The sequence below is a fragment of the Podarcis melisellensis genome (genome assembly GCF_964234715.1).
Source record: "Podarcis melisellensis genome assembly, chromosome: 7".
In the NCBI taxonomy this organism is placed as follows: Eukaryota; Metazoa; Chordata; class Lepidosauria; order Squamata; family Lacertidae; genus Podarcis; species Podarcis melisellensis.
The window spans coordinates 6,641,141-6,660,574 of NC_138539.1; the positions used below are offsets into that span (position 1 = coordinate 6,641,141).

Sequence of the window (19,434 nt, forward strand, 5' to 3'; positions counted from 1 at the left end):
GGATTAATGTGAGTGAGCAGCATAAGTGGTGTGCTAGGGCATGCTGCTTAAAAGCTTCTGCGATGCTCCTTACCCATGTGGTCCTGCTACTGTGGTTCAGATGAAACAAGCCAGTGTCTGCATTTTTATGCTGCCCGAACATGGTCTTGTGACTTGTTTCTCAACGCACCACAAGTGGGAACTAAGGTTTGTTCTTGGCTTACTGTTCACAGCACGGGGTGGGGGCTGAAGGGACAAATCATGAACCCAGCCTTGGATGACATTGAATGCTTATCTGGTTTGTGGTGTGCCAGCAGCAGGACTGGGGAGGAGCCCCGCTTAAGCTTTTGAGCAGCAGGTGACAGCATGCTGTTCATTCACTATAAACCATAGATAGCTTTTAAATCATGGTTTAACATTCTGTGCACATAGGGCCATTGAATAATATTATTTACCAATAATATTTTTCAGTGGCCCAATGTGCACGGCACGTGAAACCCTAGTTCCACCCTAGTGTAGTTGGACCAGGAATGTGTTTGAAATAATACAGCTCCCCCCTCGCTCCATTTTTCCCCACTGAATAATATATTCACTTTCTCTTGTAGGTACACTCCTGTGGGACGGTCCTTTTTTACTGCATCAGAAGGGTGCTCTAATCCCTTGGGTGGCGGCAGAGAAGTTTGGTTTGGATTCCATCAGTCCGTCAGGCCTTCACTGTGGAAAATGATGCTTAACATTGATGGTATGCTTTGTGTCACTTCACCATTTGCATTTGTTTACGTTGTCTGAAAGTACTTTTTAGTCAGGTTTCTTAGATCTGTAAGATTTGTGTGTCATTCATTTCCTGTATTTTTCCTTTTGATTTTTAGTATCTGCAACAGCATTTTACAAGGCACAACCTGTAATTGAGTTCGTATGTGAAGTTTTGGATTTCAAAAGTATTGAAGAACAACAGAAACCTCTGACAGATTCCCAAAGGGTTAAGTTTACCAAAGAAATTAAAGGTAAGAAAGTTGAAAGAAACAAACATGATTGTCTGTGTGGAACAAATATTGAGAGTTTCAGAAGGCTACCTTATAGTAAATTGTCTCCAATCGTGCAGTAGAATGTGGTTTATTGTTAATGAATTGGTCATTCAGTTTGAAAGGAATTTAAACAAGGGCTGTAAGGAGATCAACATTCTTGCTGTCGACCAAACTGGTTTTGATTGATGCATATTTTAAATGGACTTGATTTTCCCCAAGATTTGTAATTCCTGTGGGCTTTTGCATGTATGAATGTTATGACCCAGTTGTATAAAAGCATATTCAGTTTTCACTCCTGCTTAAGCATGTGTGGAGGGTTTGTTTTGAAACATTCTTAAGGCATAACAGCTGGGCTCTTTCCCTGCTGGCAGGCAGCAAAAGGAGAGTGCCCCAGGCGGTGTCCAAATGTGGTCATTGCTTGGTTGGTGCCTGGTGGTGTGGATTGGGGCCTACTTAAAGTGCCAGGTGCTAAATTTTGTTCAGCTTACATTAACCCAAGTCACTTGGAAATAAGGTAATCATATTGTTAAAATGTAGTTAATGTTTATTTAATAAAGTCTCCTGAAATGCAGGCTTTGGTTTTTTTAAAAAAGGTATTTCAAATGGAACCCTATTAATTTTTGAATATGTACTAGTAAATTTTCTAGGAAACAAAACTGAGTTCTTATGCTCCTAAATTATTAGGTCTGAAGGTGGAAATCACTCACTGCGGGCAAATGAAGAGAAAATACCGAGTATGCAATGTTACCAGACGACCAGCAAGTCACCAAACGTAATATTTGCTTTTTGATTTTTTTGCGATTACTTAAGAATTGTTACTTCCTCTGTACTTAGCAGCACCTTCTTTCGTGCTCATGGACTATAAACCTTCCATGGATATATGACAAGATTAAGAACTTGGAGAAGTTACTTTGAGTTGGTGACATCCCTTGTTAAATATTGCCTCTTCTAATGCCAGAAAAAGCAGCTTCCTTGAGGCTGTGCATGTCCCTTTTGTTCCAGACCCTTCTAGGCTGATTTAATTTTGCTCCTTCAGGTTTTATTCAGATGTTGGAAGCTTGTATAAATCTTCTTCCAGATATTCAGTGAAAAACATGGTAGGAGCTTCAATTATGGCTGTTATTCAAAGAAGCCAAATACATTATCTGGGTAGTGTTTTCTGATTTAAGGATAATTATAACTGCTGTGATTTATCTTCAAAGGGTGATTGCAACTCTATTAGAAACATAACGTGGTTTGACTGTAGCCAGTCAACGTAGAAACAGTGAAAGTGCCTTTTGTGGCTTCGTGTAGGCACTTAGTCTCTGGCAGCTGGAAAAGTCAAAGCGTTTAAGTATTATGATTATATAGTGTCTGGGGGCTGATGTGAGCCCCTGTAAAGTTGCATTGTTGGACAATTTTTTGAAATCACTAACTTGCATTTCCCTCTTCACTTTTGACTTTCCCTAGATTCCCGCTTCAGCAGGAGAGTGGACAGACCGTAGAATGCACTGTAGCTCAATATTTTAAAGATAGGCACAAGCTGGTTTTACGATACCCTCATCTTCCATGTTTACAAGTTGGACAGGAGCAGAAACACACATATCTCCCTCTAGAGGCAAGTCATTGCTTTTCTGTGTAGGAGGGTCAGCCTCACTCTATATTTCTAACAGGTCCCCCGTCCCCCATTGTTGGAAGTAGTTTAGTTGAAAGGTTGATATGTTTTTATTTATTTAAAGTATGTTAACCTTGCTCTTTAACCAAAGAAGACTTTCAGATCAGGCTTACAGTGGAAAAAGGCATCACACACGTACACTGAATTGGGAGGAAGGAGGAAATATCTAAGCTCACATACAAGTTCTTAGTTACAAGTTCTTTAATGGCCAGCTGGAGTAGAAAAGCTGTTTCCTATTGGCTGCCATTTCCCTCCATATTAGGGGGGAATAAAACCAATGCCAAAAGTGCTTATAGAGCCTATTCAGTGGAAAGTTGCTTCCTTTATCCAGACCAGCTCTGATCTTATGGCATTGGCCAAGTGAAGGGGTGTCTCGATGGGGATATTGGGTGTGCAGCGGCTTCTCATTCCCTCAAATGACCTGGTGTGGTGCATGTTTGTAAACAGCTAGAAGATAATGGGACTCTGTGATGCCTTTTGGGGATTGCTTCACATGAAGGCACAATGTATGTTTTGGGGTTGTTTGTTTAGATCTGATTTATCTGAGGCCCAATCAAATGCTTGTTGGTACTGCCAAAGATTAGTAGCTTTGAACTTGACCAGTTCCTTCAATGGGATATCACTCGAATCCCAATGTAATAACAGTTTCTAACATTAGTAGCTTTGAACTTGACCAGTTCCTTCAATGGGCTATCACTCAAATCCCAATGTAATAACAGTTTCTAACATCCTCATATCGCTATCTATCTTGTTAGTTTTAAGGTTCCATAAGATTCTTTGCTATTTTACAGAGTAGTATGTCTGTTCCCCTGGATATTAAAAAACAACAACTAATTTGTGTTTGGTCTTTGTACAGGTATGCAACATAGTGGCAGGACAGAGGTGTATAAAGAAGCTGACAGACAATCAAACTTCCACTATGATAAGAGCAACTGCTAGATCAGCACCTGACCGTCAAGAAGAGATTAGTAAACTGGTGAGTCCTCTTCCTCTGTCCCTGGAATTGGTTTATAGCTTGATCATATAACACTGATCCTGAAAGAACTTCATTGGCTCCCAGGACATTTCTGAGCACAATTCAGAGTGTTGGTGCTGACTTTTAAAGCCCTAAATGGCCTCGGCTCAGTACAGTGGTACCTCAGGTTACAGACGCTTCAGGTTACAGACTCCGCTAACCAGAAATAGTACCTCGGGTTAAGAACTTTGCTTCAGGATGAGAACAGAAATTGCACGGCCGCAGCGCAGCAGCAGCGGGAGACCCCATTAGCTAAAGTTGTACCTCAGGTTAAGAACAGTTTCAGGTTAAGAATGGACCTCCAGAACCAATTAAGTTCTTAACCTGAGGTATCACTGTATACCTGAAGGAGCGTCTCCACCCCCATCGTCCAGCCTGGACACTGAAGTCCAGCTCTGAGGGCCTTCTGGCAGTTCCCTCACTGCGAGAAGTGAGGTTACAGGGAACCAGGCAGAGGACCTTTTCGGTAGTGGCAACCGCCCTATGGAACGCCTTCCCACCAGATGTCAAGGAAATAAACAATTATCTGACTTTTAGAAGACATCTGAAGGCAGCCCTGTTTAGGGAAGTTTTTAATGCTTGATGTTTTATTGTGTTTTTAATATAACTATATAATATAATATAATATAATATAATATAATATAATATAATATAATATAATATTAATTTAATATAATAATAATGATGATGATGATGGTGATAATAATAATTGTATAATGGTGTGCAAAAAAGAAAAACGCATTCTGGTCTTGCCATAAATTATCTATTTTTGGTTCATTTACTAAACATAACACTGCCTCCCAGGTTTGGACATTTAAAGAGCTTGATAACTTTTTAGCCAACAGTATGGTATATGGTAGAAAAGTGGAGCAGTGTAAGAGGGGCTGAAGGCCGGGGAACAATAAGTGAAGAAAAGCAGCAGGTATTCATATAGCATTGTCCTTCAGTCTCAGTTCTCAGAAACTGCTCATTCCCACTCTGTTTTCTGAGCCATATCCAGACAAATTCGATGTTTTGAATTGTATTTTAATGAAGGATTTGTCTCATCATTGGTTTATCTTTTGTTTCTAGATGCGAAGTGCAAGTTTTAATACTGACCCTTTTGTTCGTGAATTTGGAATAATGGTGAAAGATGAAATGACGGATGTGACTGGGCGGGTCCTACAGCCTCCTTCAATTCTCTACGGAGGCAGGGTATGTAAACCAAGATCCTGTGGGATCTGCAGTGATCCCCCCCCCCCATTTGTATGTATAGTAAGGACGTTGAATCATGGTTAGTGTTGTACTTTGCCACAATTTCAGAATTTACTGTGTGTGGCTTTCAGATGCTGCTGTGTGTATACTTTGAGTATCTACAGGAGGGTGGGTTACTCTCTTGTCCCCCTATTTCTTCCCAGTGGAGAGGTTTCATTGCAGGGAATCTTTTGCACATACTTTTCTCTTGGAGTTGTTCCAGTGATACTGTAGACGATCTTGCAGTCTCAAATGCTGCCCTTTAGCATTTGGCCAAGAAAAATATGTATTGTCAATAGATGCAGTTACCCTGACAGTCTTTTCCACTGATGTTACCAATATAGCTCGTGGATGATTGTACATGTAGTTTGTTGTGTGCAGGGAAAAGGATACAGAGATCGGAAGTCATGGTTTATTCTGGGTCTGGGATGCATTTACTCCTGGCCAAGGGGGAGACTGATCAAGATGCCTTGGTGTACTGTGGAAGACTTTCTTTTTTAATGGTCTCCCCAGAATGTAGAGGCTTGCTATTTTAATACTGAGGTATTTAAAGCCATTGCAGCACAGAGCTATTTTGTGCAGTAAACCACTCACTACTATGTTTTCTCTCTTTTTCTAGAACAAAGCAATAGCTACACCAGTTCAAGGGGTTTGGGATATGAGGAACAAACAGTTTCACACTGGAATTGAAATCAAGGTCTGGGCAATTGCTTGCTTTGCTCCACAGCGCCAGTGCACTGAAGTCCACCTTAAGTAAGTTTGTTAGGGATCGAAGTCGTGTTCAGGTAGTGATTTTGAACGTGTTCTCATAGCTTCTGAAAGTATTAAGCATGTCATTAGATTTCTGAACATAACAGCAGAACTATGCACTCCTTCAGAAATGTGAGAAATACAACTAATACAATTGAAGTATTGGGGAGCAGATATCTCTTACAAATAAATACAGTGGTACCTCAGGTTACAGACTCTGCTAACCCAGAAATAGTACCTCGGGTTAAGAACTTTGCTTCAGGATGAGAACAGAAATCATGTGGCGGCAGCGCAGTGGCAGTGGGAGGCCCCATTAGCTAAAGTGGTACCTCAGGTTAAGAACAGTTTCCGGTTAAGAATGTACCTCCAGAACAAATTAAGTTCTTCACCCGAGGTACCACTGTATTCATTTCCTTATTGGCAACTAAAAAATTGTCCAGTAGCACCTTAGAGACCAACTAAATTTGTTCTGGGTATAAGCTTTCGTGTGCATGCACACTTCTTCAGATACATATTAGAAATGTTGCATACTTTTAAGGCTAGACGGTTGCATTTGGCTAGTGTGAAATGGGAACTGCAAAAATGTAAAGACCGCACCGAGGCACCATAATTTGGAAAGGACTTCTACTGACTTCAGGGCTATTACTTCCAAGCATTTATGCATAGAATTGCAGCCTTAAAGTGTTTGGACATGAATTTGTCCCTTGCTTCTGAAACTGTAAGGTTCCATGTACTTTGGTAAATAAATACTAGTTTTATTCATAAACCACTCCAAATTTACTACTGATAATAAACTGTCAGGAGAGTTTTGATCCCTGAAACCTGAAGTGTGCACTCGTATTTGGGAATATAGACACTGCTTATTTCCTTGGAGTGTATGTGCAGCTGCTTGCATGTAGGAGTGTAGCTGTTTCACGAGGGAAAGGAATTGGCATGAATCTGCTTGGCAGCAGTATATAGGCCTGAGTGTTTAGAGGATTCCCCAAGGATGGAAATAGAAGAGTTCTATAATCAGAAATATGGAAATTGCAGACACTCAAGTGTCACTCAAGCCAACGAGGCTATATTGGTTTTAATGAGTGTCAAGTGCAGGTTCCTTTCCTTTAAATGTGTGCCTTGATTCATTTTTATTCTTAGGTCCTTCACAGAACAACTGAGGAAGATATCACGAGATGCAGGAATGCCCATCCAGGGTCAGCCCTGTTTCTGTAAATATGCCCAGGGAGCAGATAGTGTGGAACCAATGTTCCGACATCTAAAAAACACTTACGCCGGATTGCAGCTGGTAGTAGTCATTCTGCCAGGAAAAACTCCAGTTTATGGTCAGTATATAGGGGTTACATTTGACTTACCTATTTAAATTTATTTAACTTTTATTGCCTTGGCATTTCATAGTGTTCTAGATGTTTCTGTACAGATTTCCTTTAATGCAGCAGCATACTGTTCCCAGAGGAACTGCCTGATGTACTTCTTTAGTGTGCAGTGCAATACTGACTGTTTGGCTTTGCACTTTTTTTCTGAAGTAGTATGATAAGCATCAGGGGAAGAAAGCTTTGTGTTTATCTTGGCTGTGAGTCCTGGAAGAGCTGCTCCCTGTCTTGCAGGCCATTTCACACCTGGCCGGGGAAGGTGGGGCCCTGGCTGACTCCAGCTTCAGTAATTGAGGCTGCTAAACAGACTCTTGAACTGAGGAATTAGGGGTTTTTTAATGGGTTTTTGTTGCTGCTGTATGATATTAATCTTTATATTTAGATCATCTTATGATGAAGTCATGTGGAAATGGTTCAGTTTGGTTGTGTGCTTTTTGATGCGTTTTGCTTGTTGTTTATGACTAATTTTTGTTACCTTTGTAAGTATGTACTTTTTCATGTGGTAAGCATGGATTTAAGTCTGGAAAGGCGGCATACAAATAATTTTGTATGTGTGTGTGGTATTTCACTTCTGTGTGTATGCTGCCGAGCAGTCTTTTTGTCACCTAAGCATCAGAAGCCCATTCTATAAAGGTTGTCAGAGACCTACCTAATCATTATTTTGAAAGGTGAATAATGTTGGATATCAATCGATCTGCCGTGACACCTGATTACTTTATGATCGTCAATCAGCAGTTTATAACGGGTCCGGCACACTTCTTCAAAGCTGCGCCACTGTTGCTCCCTTCAGGTCACGGCTTAGCAGAGTTGAACAGCGGTGTAAAGCAGACTTACTTCCTTCTTCTGGCAAGCACACAGAGACAGCTCCGTCTGTTTACAGCTCTTTATTAAAACATTCTACCAACGAAGACCGGGGCTTCTTTCAGCCATATCCAAAGGCACGTCTTTTCTCTCTCACAGATACACAGAGAGAAGTGAAAGTACAGGGAAAAACTCCTCCTCCTGAGCTTCTAAAAGCTTCTGTCTCCTCCCAGCTTCTAACAGCTGACGTCGGAATGTGACGCACACTCAGAACAACTTAACCAGTTAAGTTCTGAACACTCACACCCCCCCTTGCGTTGGATTCCGACTGCACCTGTGGAACATCCTCAGCAAGACTCTGTGAGATCAATGCCTTCCCCAATGCCTTGCGCCCTCTCTTGGCGTCCCTGTTAGGCAACTGTGGAACCACCTCACAACTCTCAGAATCGCACTGTGCGAAACTTACCCACGCACCTGTGGCCTGGTACCTCTCTGGTGGAATACCCTTTGTTGTGCGACTGGACCTCCTAGGCACAAACTCAGGTGTTCCCTCTGACTCACTTTGATCAGCAGGTGTGTCCTCTGCATCATGGGATTCTCCTTCTGACTTAAAGCGTCTTCGAATCCTCTCCATCACACTCACAGGAGAACTAGGCGCACTCTTGGGCAGTCTCTTAACAGCTTGTGGAGATGCCCTATCCTGCTCCTGACCCTGGTCAGTGACCTGGTCGTCATCAGCAGCCTCAGCCTCTTCTTCCGCCTCATCAGAACTGTCTTCTGGATCAGAGAGACAATCTGAGAGAACATCACGCCTGACAGGAGACTTTGACTTTACATCCTCCTCACAGAACTCAGCGTGTTTACTGATCAGCACCTTACTCTGATCACCTGAAGGGTAAGCAAACCGCCATGCACGGGCTTCTGGCTCATACCCACAGAAGATCATTTTCTGGAACTTGGCTCCATCTGGCCCTCGCAAAGCCTCAGGCACAGAGACTACCGCAGGAGACCCAAACTTGCGCAGAAAGTGAACCTGGGGTTTGTGGCCATTCAACAGAGAAAACGGAGTGTCACCTACCAGCGAATTGTAGGTCCTATTCCAGGTGAAGCATGCAGCTCTAACCGCCTCCAGCCAAAACTGTGGAGGTAACTCAGACTCTGTAAGCATCACCTGTGCTGCCTGAACCAGAGCTCCACTCCTCAGCTCTGCCACCCCCCTCTGATTGGGTGAAGTAACTGTGTGACGTATCCCTTTCTCGTGAAAGAACTTCTGCAAAGCAGAACCAGTGTACCTAGCATTTCTGTCACTGATGATCGCTTGCACTCTGGTGGAGAACCTTAGTTCTACTCCCTCAATCCAGCTCTTGATCAGCTGTGCTGCATCCTCCTTGGATCTGAGACCATGACTCCAGGAATTCTGCGAAAAATCATCCAGAAAAGTCAGCAGATACCTGGCCCCCCCTAGACTCTGTTCCCTGACAGAATTGGACAGATCTAGGTGTACCAGCTCAAAAGGTTTAGTGGCTACACGTTCCACCTTTGGGTAACTGCACCCTCTCACCTTTGCTTGCTTGCAAGTGTCACAATTAATGGCACTTCCACAATTTTTAATCTTACAACCTGCAACGACCTCAGGTAACACCTGCAAATCCTCTAAAGGATTGTGAATCGTTCTCTAATGCCATGCGCATGCACATGAGACATGACCGGGAATTGTAGTACGCTGGTTGGGAACTGCAGCACGCAACGCTTGTGCTTTCTCAACCTTCCCCTCACCCCCAAGAGACGTTTTAAGAACGAAAAGATCATTCTGTCCCCGTTTCACTTCAACAAGTCGTCTTCCTTCTCTGGAGATTGTGCAGGAATCCCCCTGGAAACAAACCTGAAAACCCTTTTTTAACAAATAAGGCACAGATAACAAACAGTGATGCACCCCTGGAACAATACAAAAATCCACCGCCTCCTGCAAAACAGAAAGGAACAATGTACCACAGTTAGTGACATTTTTCCGCTGTCCATTTGCAAATAAAACAGTTTGTCCTGTGGAAATTGCTTTGCAATTCCACAACTTGACTGCAGGGGTCTCTGGAACCATGTTGCGGTTGGCTGCAGAGTCAATAACAAGGCTGAGCTCGAAATTTTCCACTCGGCCGTCTTCGAACAATGCCATGCTTGCAGAAACTTGATAAGACTCTTCCTGTTTACCACGACCACCTGGTTCAGTTCCACGCCTGCCTGTCTTCCCAGGCCTGTTGCCACGGAAACCCGTCTGGTTCCCATGAGAAGTGTCCTTGCCAACATCCTGCCTCGGCTCTCTGCTCCGGTGGGGGCTACTGCCACGCAGACGTTGAACTCCAGTGGAAAAACACTGCCCGGGGCTGCTGCCAGCTGGCCTGGCCTTCCTCCTTCTGGAACGGCGCCTCCCACCAGCCTGGCCCCCCCTGAAGCTGCTCTTCGCTTCAGCACAAGTGAAAAGTCTTTTAAACTTGCCTTTGGAACTCTTCGCCCCCCCGATCTGCTCACTAGCGCTCCTAGAGGCCAAGACATCGGGAACAGGGCCTGCCAGTCCAGCCTCTCCAGGACCCAGTCCATCACACAGACGTGTAGAAGCATTACAACAGCTCCCCAACACTGTCCCAGCCCCCTCTGGCCTGACTCCCGCTGAGCTTTCACACACACTCCTCAGCGCCTGCCAGGCGGCATGGGCCGATTCAACGCCCTCCAGATGAGGCTTCAGCGATTCATCAACGCATGCTCTGAGCATATCCAGCTCAAGTTGCATTCTCTGCTGGCTATCTTCAGCCCACGCAGCCCCACAGCTTGCAACGCCTGTTCCAGCTGCTGGCCAGCTAAGGGGTGCTTTTGGCTCCCATTGGCTTGCTTCCCAAAGCCCCTCGACTAAGAACCATCCCCTTATTCTTCTGCTCCATATTGCCCAACTCTTTAGAGTGAGCTTTTCCAGAGGTATATTCTGGCTTTTGGCCATCTTCTCCCGTTCTCCCAAGGTGCCCCAAGCTGTACTTACTCCGTACCCAGTGCTCAGTACCAGCTCCTACGGCTCTCCCTTGCTTGGAGTAACGATTCCAGCTGCTTTTAGCTCCAGCTGCTTCTCAGCTTCCAGCCAGCTCTCTGTATCAGCAGCTCTCATTGCCTCTTAGAAGCAGGCAATTAATCATCTGCTCTCCGGCATCCAGTCAGCTCCCGTTGGCCTCCGACGGCCCCTCAGCCTCAGAACGCTAACTTCAAAGACATTCCTGGAGCTCACACCGACTGCTTTACGAGCGTTGGCTGACCTTCCATAACCTCTTGGATATCGATCGATCTGCCGTGACACCTGATTACTTTATGATCGTCAATCAGCAGTTTATAACGGGTCCGGCACACTTCTTCAAAGCTGCGCCACTGTTGCTCCCTTCAGGTCACGGCTTAGCAGAGTTGAACAGCGGTGTAAAGCAGACTTACTTCCTTCTTCTGGCAAGCACACAGAGACAGCTCCGTCTGTTTACAGCTCTTTATTAAAACATTCTACCAACAAAGACCGGGGCTTCTTTCAGCCATATCCAAAGGCACGTCTTTTCTCTCTCACAGATACACAGAGAGAAGTGAAAGTACAGGGAAAAACTCCTCCTCCTGAGCTTCTAAAAGCTTCTGTCTCCTCCCAGCTTCTAACAGCTGACGTCGGAATGTGACGCACACTCAGAACAACTTAACCAGTTAAGTTCTGAACACTCACAGCAATAGGCATACATGCTCATTAGTGTACAATAATTCTTTGAAATGAAACCCTCAGCATTATTTTAATCACATCCCATTTCATAGGCTAATATATGTTATTTTACACACACCCCTTTTCCACAGAAAGCTGATAACATGGTGTATTTTACAGTTATATACAAGGCTTGTTTGTTTATTATAAGTATTTATATACTATCCCAGGTTTGCAAAAGAAAAAAAAGAGAGAAACGCAGCAAAACTGGTGAAATAACAAAGACAGTACATCTTAAAGCAGCATCTGTAAAGCAATAAGATAGGGGAAATAAAGATGTCTTTACCTGGTGTTCAAATATAATGATCGTAAACTCTAGGTGAGTCTCTTTGGGGCAATCATCCAGAATCGGAGCACCATCATTACTGAGAAGCCCCCCCACCCCAAGAACCGCCCCCCCAACTTGTATTAGATGACAGGGACATCTGTAGAAAACACTCTGGTCTTCCTGATTTTAATGTATGGTTATTTTCATATCGAGAGGTAGCCTGATAATCTTCTGTGCCAGAGTGACTTGACTGGATCTCTCTTTCACTTGGCAGCTGAGGTGAAGCGTGTTGGTGATACTGTGCTCGGCATGGCCACACAGTGTGTGCAGATGAAAAATGTGCAGAGAACGACGCCACAGACACTTTCCAATCTGTGCTTAAAGATCAATGTCAAACTGGGAGGAGTAAATAACATTTTACTTCCTCAGGGAAGGTAAGGGGTTTCCTGTCTGTAAACAATTAATTAAGTAGACAGTTTATAAATGTGCACCTCCATTGCATCTGAGAAATAGCTATATTCAGTGCAGCATGTTTTTTTTTTTTTGTCCTGTAGGACTGCTTTTTAAAAAAGTTTATTTCCATGGCTAGATTTTAATTAACATATTATAGTGAGACTAAAAACCTGGAATCTGATACACATAGTGCTTGATTAATTCTGTAGCTGGAGGAGAGAGAGAGAGCGCAAAATGAAAGTTGCCTTGTTCATTGAATCCTGATGGCGAGGATAAAACAAATGAAAAATAATACATAGTTTAGACTTGAAAGAAATTTGCATCTTGTTGCATTGTGCTTGAGGGATTGCTAAGAGTTGCATTTATGATAAACATGCTAGGGTTGGGTGCGTCTCAAGCTGAAATAGTGGGATGGGGGGAGTAAAAAAAACCAAAACTGGGCACACATCTTTAGAGGCTGCAAAAATAAGTCCTGACTATATTAAGCATATATATCTGGTAATGCCCCAAAGAATGACTAGATGGGAAATGCCATTTTAAAGTTTGTCTGTTTGTTTTCCACTAATTAAGAGAAACATGCATTTGTGAACCAAAGTATAAGTCCCTTTTGTAAAGATAAGCAATCTTTTCTCCTTTGCCAAGTGTAAAATGGGGAGCAGCTATTGAATAACAGGTCCATCAATGTTGTGTGTGTGTGTAAAGATTGCATCCACATGTATTATTGGCATGTCTACAAATTTTGGTTGCCCCACCCCAAATTGGGGAAAGGGCAGGTCTTGCCCTTGACATCATGCTGCATTCCAGAGGCACTTGGAAGCAGTCCAAATTCTTGCCACTTTGGAGTGCCTTTAGAAGCTTAGCACAAAGCCATTTCTCATTCTGCCTGTTTGGTAATGCCACTGTGGAACAAGAAAAGGTGGTCTTACCATAAAGGTAAAGGTACCCCTGCCCATACGGACCAGTCGTGTCCGACTCTAGGGTTGTGCGCTCATCTCACTCTAGAGGCCGGGAGCCAGCGCTGTCCGAAGACACTTCCGGGTCACGTGGCCAGCGTGACGAAGCTGCACTGGTGAGCCAGCACCAGTGCCACACACGGAAACGCCGTTTACCTTCCCGCTATAAAGCGGTACCTATTTATCTACTTGCACTTAGGGGTGCTTTCGAACTGCTAGGTGCGCAGGAGCTGTGACCGAACGGCGGGAGCTCACCCCGCCACGGGGATTCGAATCGCTGACCATACGATCAGCAAGTCCTAGGCACTGAGGTTTTACCCACAATATGGGCTTACCATACTGATTGTTAACTTACTATGTGACTATTCGGTATCATTGTTATTTTTTTGTTATCTAGGCCTCCAGTATTTCAGCAACCTGTAATTTTCCTGGGTGCAGATGTCACTCATCCACCAGCTGGAGATGGGAAAAAACCATCCATTGCTGCTGTGAGTAAATTGTGTATTGGTCACATCAAACATATCCCACCCACCCCACCCCCGTACATACAGTGTTTTTCAGTAGTTGCATTAGAAAGGGAGCAGTTCCTTTTCTTCATGTGTCCCCCAGTGGATCAAAACACTGTGGTGCTATGTTCTCTGTCTGGTTGGGGGTAGGTTTTTTTGAAGGTTTCATCTCGGAGTTGAAACAAGACCCCTTCTCTCCCATGCAGTTGTAGTGAGTGGTTGTAGACTCCGGGTCTGTTCCCTTCTGCTAGTTTAATCCTATTTAGATGAGGTTTCTGTCTGCAAGCCAGGTAGTGAGAAATGAAGAACAATGACAGCAGTAGTCAATGCTTAGTCTGCTCCTGGTCCATTATTCCTTCACTGAAAGGGAGCCCTAGCAGGACTCACAAATGTGTCTTTTTTCTTGCCCCATGCAAATGATTCAGGTGGGGATGCAAGGTGAGACAATATTGAGGTTCAATATTGCGTCCCTTGCTTGGGGATGTAAATTAGTGGCCGGCCTTTGTAGTTGAGTTAAGGATGTGACAGGCTCGTTGGGCTGGTACATGTACCTACTTCACGAAGACCCCTTAAATATCATATTATTCTGATAGGTTTCTCTGCATTCAATGTTTCATAGTAGTATTACAGTTGCCTAAAGTCCCCGAATTCTGGTATTTTTTTTGAAAGGGAGAAAGAGAGATCTGCTTTCTCCATACCACACAAATTTTATACACGTGTATCTTGTCTTCCCTGTTGACACTGTTAAGCTTCAGGATAGTTGCAGAGCCTCTGTTTCTTCTAGGCATAGAAGGATTAGAAAACTCCAATCTGCATGGGTTTGGGTTTTTTTTTTGTTATTTTGGAAGGGGGGAACCATGCTGCTGGACAAACATCTGCCTCCCTCTTTGTAGGGAGAGGGTGGCAGCTACACAGGATAGCCTCACAGACTGATTGGAAGTTTACTTCAGTAAAATGTCACCTTTAGAATGATTAAAGCCAGTGTGGTGTAGTGGTTAAGAGCGGTAGATTCGTAATCTGGTGAACTGGGTTTGCATCTCCACTCCTCCACATGCAGCTGCTGGGTGACTGTAATGGTTATAGGGGTTGCTCGTGCGTAAGTTGCCGCCGCTCCTGGCTAGGTTACCTGGTTTAACCCTTTCTGTCTGGACAGCCCTTCACTCCGTGGCTGTTTCAGTCGCTGGCACAATCCGTCAGTGGGCGTTTCTTGAACCTCTTCCAGCAAAGAAGTTCTTTGACGCCAAGTCTCCGCCTACTCTCCCTGCGCGGAAGTCTTCTGCGCAGGGTGGGTGTGGGCAGCGGAGGACCCGTGGTCTCCCCGCTGGTCTCCGGCGAGGAGTCCTGGAGCCCCCTCGCCGATTCCCCCATCTGCCCCCCTTTATCCTTGGTGTTACGCTGATTTCCTTCCCCAGCCGATGAGCTGCCTCTCTCCCTGCTGGGCCCTTCTCCAGCATCGCTTTGATGGCAGTTCCCTGACAGTGACCTTGGGATAGTCACACTTCTCTGAAGTCTCTGAGCCCCACTCACCTCACAGAGTGTTTGTTGTGGGGGAGGAAGGGAAAGGAGAATGTTAACCGCTTTTAGACTCCTTCGGGTACTGATAAAGCGGGATATCAAATCCAAACTCTTCTTAAAGATCTTGGAAGACTTGCTTGGAAAAGGGATATGAGGTAACTCCTGTTTCTACCCCATATTCTTAGATGAACCAGCTCATTAAAACAACTCTCTTGTTCTCCAACAGGTTGTAGGTAGTATGGATGCCCACCCTAATCGATACTGTGCCACTGTGAGAGTCCAGCAGCACCGCCAAGAGATCATCCAAGACTTGGCTGCAATGGTCAGGGAGCTGCTCATTCAGTTCTACAAATCAACCCGATTCAAACCAACTCGGATTATTTTCTACAGAGATGGTGTTTCTGAGGGGCAATTCCAACAGGTTATCTTCCCCCCCACATACGCTTTTGATATTTACATTTTGCTGTGTTCTTTGTATATCATTGTTTTTGCATAGATGGCTTTTATAGATGCATGGTTATTTCTTACATTTGTATTTCCACCCTTCTTTGAAAGACTTTGGGGGTAGCTCCTTCCCCTCACAATAACTTTGTGAGGTAGTTTAGGCTGAGCAAGTGTGGCAGCTCCAAGGCTGTTGTCCAACACTCCATCAAATGGTGGCATCGTGTTGTGCTCTGAAGAAGAGGCAGAAGTCCCCATCCATAATGTTGCCTGGTGTGAGCTGATAGAAGAGCCCTCTCCCTTTTATTCTGCAGAAGACAACATGAGTCTCTCACTGCTTGTTTCTTCGCCTCTCTGGCAAGAGCCAGAGACTCGGGAAAGGGGGGAGAGGGTTAGTGCAGACCACAGATAATGGCTGACCACTGAGCCAAGGAATCTTGATCCCAGGCACACCTATTTGTAAAAATAAAAGTCACCGAGTGCCCCAGCACAAAAATCTTGAAATTATAATAGGATCGGTCCTTAACAGAGCTATTTGAATACGTAAAACCCGCAACTTGTGTTCATTCAGCTTTACATGTGTGGCTATTTTAAAAAAGAAGAAAAAGGGGTTGAGAAGTTGTGGGGTTCCAGGAAAAATGACTTTGGCATTCCCACCCACCATTGAATCCAATGGGTTTTGCCTATTTTGGCTTTAGCCACAATCCCCAGAATTTTACCCCCTCGTAAGTTGTGGGTTCTTGTTGCAGCAATGATGGTATCTCTCTGGGGTTTGTATATGTATATGAAAGCTTTTTTAAAGCTGGGTTCTCAAAATTAGTTTGGGAGGGTACCCCAAAGGCTTGTATAATGCTGCAATTGGACAGAAAGGGGCTGGGGGAATTTGCACAAGAGAAGGGTGCAGGCAAGGTCTGTGGCCCTCGCTCTCTATCCTTAAACCTTTCATTTCAGTGTTGCCTGAACCTTAGATTTAAAAGTCTATATGTGGCTGATTAACAGCACTGGAAAATGTGTTTGCCAAACGCTGCAGCATGCCTGGACCTATACAGGTTTTTATTATAATGTTGATCTTCCTCCAAGTTCTCAACAATCTCGTTTAATCTCATTAAGTGAAGAATGTAGGATAGGTCTTAAGATCACCTGTTCTGCTGCAGGGGAAATACCTGAAGCAAACTCTGAAAATGTAAACAGTCAGATTTTTTTTTTAAAATGCATTTTCATACTAGTGTCTATGTGTTTGTGACATTTCAGAATGTTACATTTCCTGCACCCCCCCCTCTTTTTTCCTGTAGGTCCTCCATCATGAATTGCTAGCTATCAGAGAAGCATGTATTAAGCTAGAAAAAGACTACCAGCCTGGAATCACATTTATTGTTGTGCAGAAAAGGCATCACACCAGACTCTTCTGTACAGACAAAAATGAAAGGGTGGGTACCACATTTTGTAAAGTGGCTGACAATAAGCAACAGCCTGCAGGTGTTGAAATAAGTAGCCCAGCCCCATCTAGCAGAAGCCGATCGTAACAGAGAAACGCTCATCAACCATTTATACTGTAGCATCTAAACAACCTTTTAAGCAAATGCACATTTTGCTTGCTCCTTTATTGCAGCTTCATAGTACAGACGAGAAGAAACAAAAGCTGAAGTCTCATTATTTTTTGTTTGCACAGGTCGGGAAAAGCGGAAACATTCCAGCAGGTACAACAGTGGACACAAAAATCACCCACCCTTCAGAGTTCGACTTCTATCTGTGTAGTCATGCTGGCATTCAGGTATATTCTTAATGTGTCATCTCATTCTGTAGACCAACCGTGTTATGACTATTCTGTCTCTTGTGCGTTTTAGCTGTGTGTGCCCTAGATTTATTATTTATTCTTCCTTGTACCACATACCCTTAGTGTGGCATTCCCTGTGCTCTGGAACTCGCTGCCTATTGATATCAGGCAGGTGCTTTCACTGTGTACTGTTTCAGATGCCTGCTGAAAACCTCTGTTTCAGCAAGCCTGTCCAGATGCATCATTGAGTTACATTTGTTTTAAATGTTTTATTTTAAAACCATTGTTTTATGTATGTTTGTTTTTAATTGGTTTGTATATTTTAGTTATATTTCATATATAATTGAACGTGTGTACCACTTGGAGATTTTTATTTTATTTTTAGTAAGTGGTTTATAAATTTTCAAAATAAATAAACGGTATATTATATGAGAATAAATTTAAAATTATGGGGAAAAAGGGGTTCATAAAATGTTTAGAAAGTATAAAAAGAAACATTTTTAAAAAAGAAATCTTGAAGGGATTCCATGTTACCATAGCAACTGTTTTGTGATTGGTGCCTCCAGCACTCTCTCAAAATCAAAATTCCAAAATGTGCCCACTGGTCCAAAAAGCTTGCGGCAACCCCTAAACTAGCAATTGGTGCACACTCCAAAAGTGGGATGAACCAAATTATCTTCACTTAATCTTTTTCTTATAGCCCAGCATGTGTCAAACCTCTTTTGAGCTTCCTCTGTCTTGGGCACCTCTCTGTGTCCAACAACAATAATAGGTTTGTACTAAGATTGGCCTGGTTTCATTTAACACTAAGCCATGGCTTGTTTTAACAAACCACGAGTTAACCTAGAAATGTCGCAAAGACGATCAAGCAAACCATGGCTTGGTTCTGCACAGCCTGGTTTGTTTTCCAGCTGCTCTTGCCTTGTGCCTTTGTAACTTGGTGATGGACTGAGGTGAGGTGGCCAAATTCTGGTTATGAAAGTGTTCCAGGTTTGCACCTAACATGCCATAGCTAAAACAAACCAAGATTTGTTAGCCAACAACAAAGCATGGCTTTTCAGATTGTGACTTGTTGGCAATAAACAAATCATAGTTAAGCTTCTGGGCAGGGTTTGAATGAAACTCATAGGTTCCTTCAAATGAAAGGAATTATTTCATATATATATCTCTGTATCTCTATATAGATATATTTTATATTTATTCATAGGATAGCTTATAGAAATTCAGTGTGGTGTGTTCAGTCTTGACTAGTGGAAGGAGAAAACCTCTGTTTCTTTGTGCTCTTTTCAGGGGACAAGCAGGCCATCTCATTACCACGTTCTCTGGGATGACAATCGTTTCTCTTCAGATGAGCTTCAAATCCTTACCTACCAACTGTGTCATACATATGTACGCTGTACTCGTTCTGTTTCAATCCCTGCACCAGCATACTATGCACACCTGGTTGCCTTCAGAGCCAGGTATCATCTGGTGGATAAAGAACATGATAGGTGAGAAACTTGCTTGGGATTGACGGAAATGGGCAGAGTGCAAGTCTGTGTGTAGCTTGCCCGGAGGCTGTATAATTTGCTTCTCCTAGCTCCATGAAAGTATTTTCTGGCTCACTTTCTTGTGATTAATAATAACAACGAATCACAATTTTTATGTAGAGGGTTTCAAATTGTCATTCATCATTATTAAAATGTATTCATTTATTGCTTTTCTACCCAAAGGCCCACGAAGCAGCGAACAACAGATTAAATTAAAAATTAGATAAACGTAAAATAAATCCAGATAAAAATCCATCAATATAGGAAGATAATTGTACAGTGGTGCCCCGCAAGACGAACGCCTCGCAAGACGAAAAACCCGCTAGACGAAAGGGTTTTCCGTTTTGGAGGCGCTTCGTAAAACGAATTCCCCTATGGGGTTGCTTCGCAAGACGAAAAAAT

General features: G+C 43.4%; 1 protein-coding gene across 4 annotated transcripts in view; it reads left to right on the plus strand.

The window, feature by feature from the left end:
- The window catches only part of AGO2 (argonaute RISC catalytic component 2), a 54,164-nt gene that overhangs the window by 19,596 nt on the left and 15,134 nt on the right, over positions 1-19,434 (plus strand). For all 4 annotated transcript variants that reach the window (XR_014170323.1, XM_081918736.1, XM_081918737.1 and 1 more), the window contains 14 exons: positions 585-721; positions 849-983; positions 1,689-1,776; positions 2,454-2,601; positions 3,515-3,634; positions 4,745-4,867; positions 5,526-5,659; positions 6,794-6,978; positions 12,136-12,295; positions 13,665-13,755; positions 15,515-15,709; positions 17,022-17,156; positions 17,399-17,500; positions 18,794-18,993. Coding sequence is in view for 3 of the 4 variants with exons in the window: in XM_081918736.1 (XP_081774862.1) it covers positions 585-721; positions 849-983; positions 1,689-1,776; positions 2,454-2,601; positions 3,515-3,634; positions 4,745-4,867; positions 5,526-5,659; positions 6,794-6,978; positions 12,136-12,295; positions 13,665-13,755; positions 15,515-15,709; positions 17,022-17,156; positions 17,399-17,500; positions 18,794-18,993 (1,953 nt within the window). In the remaining variant the exon portion in view is untranslated. The remainder of the gene's footprint in view (positions 1-584; positions 722-848; positions 984-1,688; positions 1,777-2,453; positions 2,602-3,514; positions 3,635-4,744; positions 4,868-5,525; positions 5,660-6,793; positions 6,979-12,135; positions 12,296-13,664; positions 13,756-15,514; positions 15,710-17,021; positions 17,157-17,398; positions 17,501-18,793; positions 18,994-19,434) is intronic.